At 43.4% G+C, this 5,752-nt stretch overlaps 1 protein-coding gene across 1 annotated transcript in view; it reads left to right on the top strand.

Annotated features, from left to right (window-relative positions):
- LOC109302303 (cilia- and flagella-associated protein 47-like) overlaps nucleotides 1-5,752 on the top strand; it is a 354,798-nt gene that overhangs the window by 55,861 nt on the left and 293,185 nt on the right. The window contains exons 12-13 of the mRNA XM_019523865.1: nucleotides 1,912-2,101; nucleotides 2,199-2,295. Coding sequence (XP_019379410.1) covers nucleotides 1,912-2,101; nucleotides 2,199-2,295 — 287 coding nt within the window. The remainder of the gene's footprint in view (nucleotides 1-1,911; nucleotides 2,102-2,198; nucleotides 2,296-5,752) is intronic.

The raw sequence follows: 5,752 nt of genomic DNA, 5'->3' as shown, positions 1-5,752 counted from the left end.
GGGCATCCCATGGGACTGATGAAAGACCGACGCAAAGTACTCATTTAATCGGTTGGCTTTTTTAATAGCTCCTTCTTGTCCAGTTAGCAGAACATGACCCACTCTCTCTGTCTCCTTGCTTTATCTTTTTCGGGTGCCTCTCCCCAGCAAGTGTCCTAGTTCTTCAGACTCTGGTATGAAGTCACAACAAATACACAGGTCCTTCTGTACAATCCTAGTTCTAAATGTTCAGTAATTTCTCACCTAAAAATATATTTCTGCCTTTCCATTGTGTTGTCTGTTGTTTGCCTTATCAATAGCTAAATTCTGTATATTGACAAGCTGGTAAACTTAATTATCTGCTGTAAGACTTCTGTGCCATTGTTCTTAGCTTTGGAACTTTGGGAATGTGTAGATGAGATGGGGGCCCTAAATTGAAGCGGTGGGTTTTAAAAAACACCCCTTCAAGTTAGGACTGATTAAACCTCCATGTTGTGCACATACCCCGCTGACTTATGTGCCTCTGTGGTGGGGAGGGGAGGGCGAATTGCTGGCGGGAGGGGTGGTCCCTGGGCTGTGGGGGGTGGGCTGGTGCTTTTCTCTGCAGCAGCGGCAGCCCCCTTCCCCAGGCAGCATTCGCCTGCAGGCACCTGGCTCAGGTGGTCCCAGGGGGCACCGCAGCCACAGAGGGGCCCCCGCACAGCTCAGGCAGGCAGGCAGGCTCCAGGGGGGAAAAAAAGATGAGGCTTCCTGGTTTTTTATTTATTTATTTTTTCTTGGGGGAGCCTGCCTTCCCTGGCCGCTGCAGGCTGCCTGCATGGGCTTCCTGTAGAGCCCCTGAGCTGCATGGAGCACAGTGCTTCACTCGGAGGAGTTTAAGTTTGCTGTGCCCCAAGTTATTTAAGGTGAGTTACACTGCTGAATTTGCTACAGCGGCTGGAATTACTGTGCAATATGCCACTGGCATCTGCAAACACTAACACCATTAAAGTGGTGCAAAAACATTTCACCTGCTTTAAAATGTCGTGCACACACGCCACTCGTTTCATCTACACACGGCCATAGTCTCAACAAGGTGATTTCAGTTGGGTAGAGTGGTTTTCTAATGTACCTATGTTGCTTCTGGTACCAGAGCTAGCTGGTGTAGAGCTAGCTTAGGTATCAGTAGTTGGTGCTGCACTGTACAATGTAGAAGAGTCCAAATTCTTTACAGATTCCATCTGCATTGGGCATGTTCCAGGCCAAGGCAGCATGAACTGAACAGGAGCCTATGGGGAAAGGTGTATAGGAATGGAGGGCAGGGAGTAGAGTTAGATATATACAAAGGAAGAGAAGGACTCGACTCAAGGGATGATTGAATGGATAGTAGTAGTAGTAGAGGGGAGAGGAACCAAGGGAAAGGAAGATTGAATAGGCTGTGACTAAGGGTTGTAGATAAAGGCATGAGGTCTGGAACTAGGCTGTAGGATTGGATAGAAGTGGAATTGGGGGAGCAGGGCCTGAGAGATGCCTTGGAACCCAGTGAGAAGCAGTAGCAACTAGAATGGAATTGGGTGGAAGCAGAGAGGGGAAGAATGTCCTATCTTAATTATCATATTATTCTGATTATAGGTTGACCAATGTGTATGTTATCCCACGTTTTCAGTTTGAATTCTAAGAAAAACAGCTTATTCCATCAACAGTGAAATTAATATACTAATACATTCAGTGTTTCTGCAATGGTATAGCGTGATGATAACACAACTGTTTGGACCCAGCTCTTGGTCAAACATGCATATAAGTCGAGATCAATTTTTATGGTTCATTTTGAGGAAAAAAAGGTCAATTTGTAATTGGAACAACGTAGTAATTTTTATTATGCACAGCTTGGAATATTTGCTACATTTTCAGAAAATTGGACTTTAACTTTTTTGGCTTTCTGTATTTTTATAGACAGTACAACATTCTTAACAATCCTATAAACATAGGACTAAAACCTGGAGCAGGGCTCAGGTCACCAAAGATCTCAATGACAGATTTACTGAAGGAGATATTGAAGCCAGAAACTTCTCCCTTAAATGAGGACAGCCTGCTAACTAGTCGAAAGCTGTCAGCAATTGAATCTAAATCCTCACCCACAGAAGTAAGTTAAATATTTAAATATGCCTAACATACATTGAAACATGAGAAAAACAGCTTTGATCTTACTTTGAGAACACATTGTTTGTGATTCTGCGCAGGTATGTGATGGGCTTAATGCAGTGCCAGCTTCTCCACAAGAGAAGGAAGATTGTAATTTAACTTTGACACCAAAGCAACTTCACCAGATACTTGTTGGTAAGATTTCCACTTATTACAAAAATGTATTTGACTAATATAAAATAATTTATTTGCACAATGTAATCTGTGCAACATAATATTTGCCTTAAATAATATGAGGATAATTAAAAAATAGTTTTACTAGCCATATTAATGCTTAGTCATCAGTCCTGTACCTGGGCAGACAGTACTAAGGTGAGGTAAACTTAGATTTGGGAGTCCTGGAAGATATCTACCTTTATAAACTAATCAAACTAAGATATACCACTGGAAAAATGAGTAAAATCATGGGACAGATGGTGTTCACTCTAAAGAGAAATACATGGAATGATATTAATATTGGTAGCAGCACCCTTTTTAGTGGTGCCTTCAAAGAGAAAATTCTTGGAATTAGAAAGGAATAGTATCTGAATGGAGAAGTTTGATATCTTCAGAATTTTTCTAGGACCAAATTTCAGTAGGGAAGTTATATATGGGAAGGATGAACCCCTACTTAGAAGCTAAATGGAATACTCTCTTAGTAAGAGTTGGTACTAGAAGTATTTATCTTTTTTTGTGCAAGCATTAGTTCCCCTAAAAATTACAGGTAATTAGTAATATGATCTCAGTGGTTACTGATCTGTATTTCAAGATTAAAACATTGTTTGCAGCCGGAATAATTCAAACAGGGTGCTTATGTATATTGTGTGTAGAAAGAAAGTTTGCTTAGCTCTGCTCAAACCTTCCTGTGACTGCTTGACTTTCACACATCCCATCTACAACCCCTTGGCTTTTACTGTTGTACATCTCCTGTACAAATGGTATTTTTAAGAATAAACAATTTTGACAGTTCTTCCATTCATGAAAAAGAATGGGACTGTACTTTCTAAACACCGCACTTTACAGGATGTGGGAAAATTGCAATATGCTGGGTAGTATCTAGGCATGTGGAGAATTGCATGTTGCACGCACGTTTGCTATTTATTTGGAACATGGGGATTAGGTTTTGTCAGACACACTTGGTGATTTTTTTGTGAGATTGCAAGTTTGTTTGGTATAGATAACTATTATCATAACATACATGGACTTCCATAAGACACTTGATGTAGTAGCATACGACTGGTAAAGTTCACAGGGAATGCAGATTTGATAGAAATGTAAATAATAAGCACACATCAGTTTACAGAATGATCTGGACCACTTGAGGTCCCTGACACATGTTATGTTAACTATGCAATTAATTGTTCAATATATTTAGATCTACTACATGTTCAAAGTAATTATTCCCCAATAAAAATGTCTATCTAGGTATAAAAATGGCCAACTAGCTACAAAGATGCTGCTGGAAAAATGTAGAACACTTTTTTTTTTAGCTTGTTTCTGTCAAGCGTCAGTTTGAATGTGTGGCATATCACACATCAGGTGATAGGTCTTTGTTGGGTCCAATGGCATTCCAGATTGCACTTCTCTCTCCCTCACTTCACTGGCCACCTATCTGGAAAGGCTGTGAACAGAGCCCTTAGTTGTCAAGTACACTTTTCTCAGAAAAGCAGAAGAAAGCCTTCCTGAGGCATGGAGCACAGTGCTATGGGTTCCTTCTCTCGACTCTGGGCAGAGGTGGGAGGAGGTATACTCCCAGGACACAGAACCAGGCATGCAGGGAAACACCTGCCTTGCTAAGAGCATGGTTAGGGGCTCTCTCTGTTGCTGAGAGAAACACAGGGTGTGTGGGGCAAGAATAGATCCCCATATGAAGCCAAGCATCCGGGGCACCCCATGGAGCCAGGCATTGCTCCATGCACAGCAGTATCTGTGGATTCCCTCCCTCTCCCTGCACTGAGCGAAGTGGGAGGTGTGTATATGTATATATGTAGGGAGAGGGGGAATTACTCTCCTGGCAGGGAGCCAGACATGGGGAAACCCCTGTCCTACACAACAGGGACTGTGGATTCCCTCCCTCTCCCCACACTGAGCTAAGTGGAAGGAATTCTCCTCTCACCCTACACTTTGTTCAGTGTTGGGGGAGGTGTTGTCCCTAGGATTACTTTTACCAGAGACCCCCAAGGATTGACATGGCCCCTTGTCCGATTTGGTATCAAGTGAACTTTTAATAGTAAACTCCTAGGCTTACTACAAGTATTCCTCCTTGCAATATGACCTGGTAAGCGATTCCTGCAGGCATTACAGCAGCGACCTTCGGTGGTACTGGCCTCAGATCCTCTGCTGGGCGTGCTGGATGTTAGTTTCTGGATTCCTCATTGTTCAAACAAGAAGTCCAAGGTTGTTCCTCTCTCCCTGGGGTGGCAGCACAGAACACACATGTGTTCCTTTGTTTGTCTATCACTTCTGTAACTTCTCTCATCCCAAACTGTCCAGTCCTCTGGCTCTGTGCCAAGCATTCCTTATATGGTGCACCAATCCCCTGGCACTGTATCAGCCACATTCCTTATAGGGAAACTGCTGTCCTTTGCTTGCCTAGTGCCCAATCAGAGCACTCACATTTCCCAGTGCCACAGAAGGTGCTCTGTTCAATTTTGTTGCCTAATTCTGGGAAGGCCTGGATTATGGCTAAAAGCCTTAGCATAACTCAGTTTGCCTGCTACAGGAGGTAGGTAATCATCCTGTGCTTTGCTTCACAGGGAAAGGGAGGGAAATCCTGGGGGTGCTCCTCTAAGCAAGGAAATCCCAACTTTTCCTGCTTACGGAGAGAGACTCTGGAAATCCTGCATCATTGCAAGTAGGAAACTGGTAGTAGGAAAGTGATGCACCCCAAGATTCCCTGGTGTGTGTCTGTGTAAGAGAACCTGTGTCTGGCTGGGGTTTGAAGGGCCTGATCCTGCATCAGAATTCCTGGGGTATCACATATTCCTTTCAGACTAGAGAGTAAAAAGTGCACATTGCCCCTGAGAGTAGTTCATAAACATGATCATATCATTATGTTCAACAGCATTGCCTTAGGCTGCATTATGCTATTATTTTTATTAAACAGTTATGCTTGAAAGCTGTGGCACAGTAAGAGACTTTAAAGTAGTGGCGGCCAATGTTTTTGGCAAAAGTGAGACAAGTTAAGCCCCCGCTTTGATCTCTACCATGAAGAGGCGTGTCTGATAGCTTGTGCCCTGGGGCACCTGAATGGAGTGAGTGGGGCTTTAGTCTCTGGTTGCAAGGAGCAGCTGGTCAGATGCTGCTCAGAGAGGTGTCACCACCAAGACCTGCATTAACTCTTCCCTCTCCCTGCAACCACTCCAGTTTTATAGGGCAAGCAAGGATCCAAAGCCCTTAATTTGGTAGCAGCTGCATCACAAATGGCATATTAACCTGGCTTTTGGAAGTGACACCTCCTGTTGCAGGAGCATTCTGCTGCCTCTCTATGCTGTGTGGCCAGAGACTTGTGTAATTCAGTTTGCCTTACTAGCCTGTGCACAGAGAAAAAGAATTAAGTGCCAGGTCTGGCTATGTTTCATAGTTTCATAGATTAAGGGTCGGAAGGGACCTT

Source organism: Gavialis gangeticus, unplaced genomic scaffold (genome assembly GCF_001723915.1).
Source record: "Gavialis gangeticus isolate Ggan-Ray unplaced genomic scaffold, GavGan_comp1, whole genome shotgun sequence".
Taxonomy (NCBI): domain Eukaryota; kingdom Metazoa; phylum Chordata; order Crocodylia; family Gavialidae; genus Gavialis; species Gavialis gangeticus.
The sequence above is the reverse complement of the archived record's forward strand: the minus strand, read 5'-3'. Positions and strand labels throughout refer to the sequence as shown.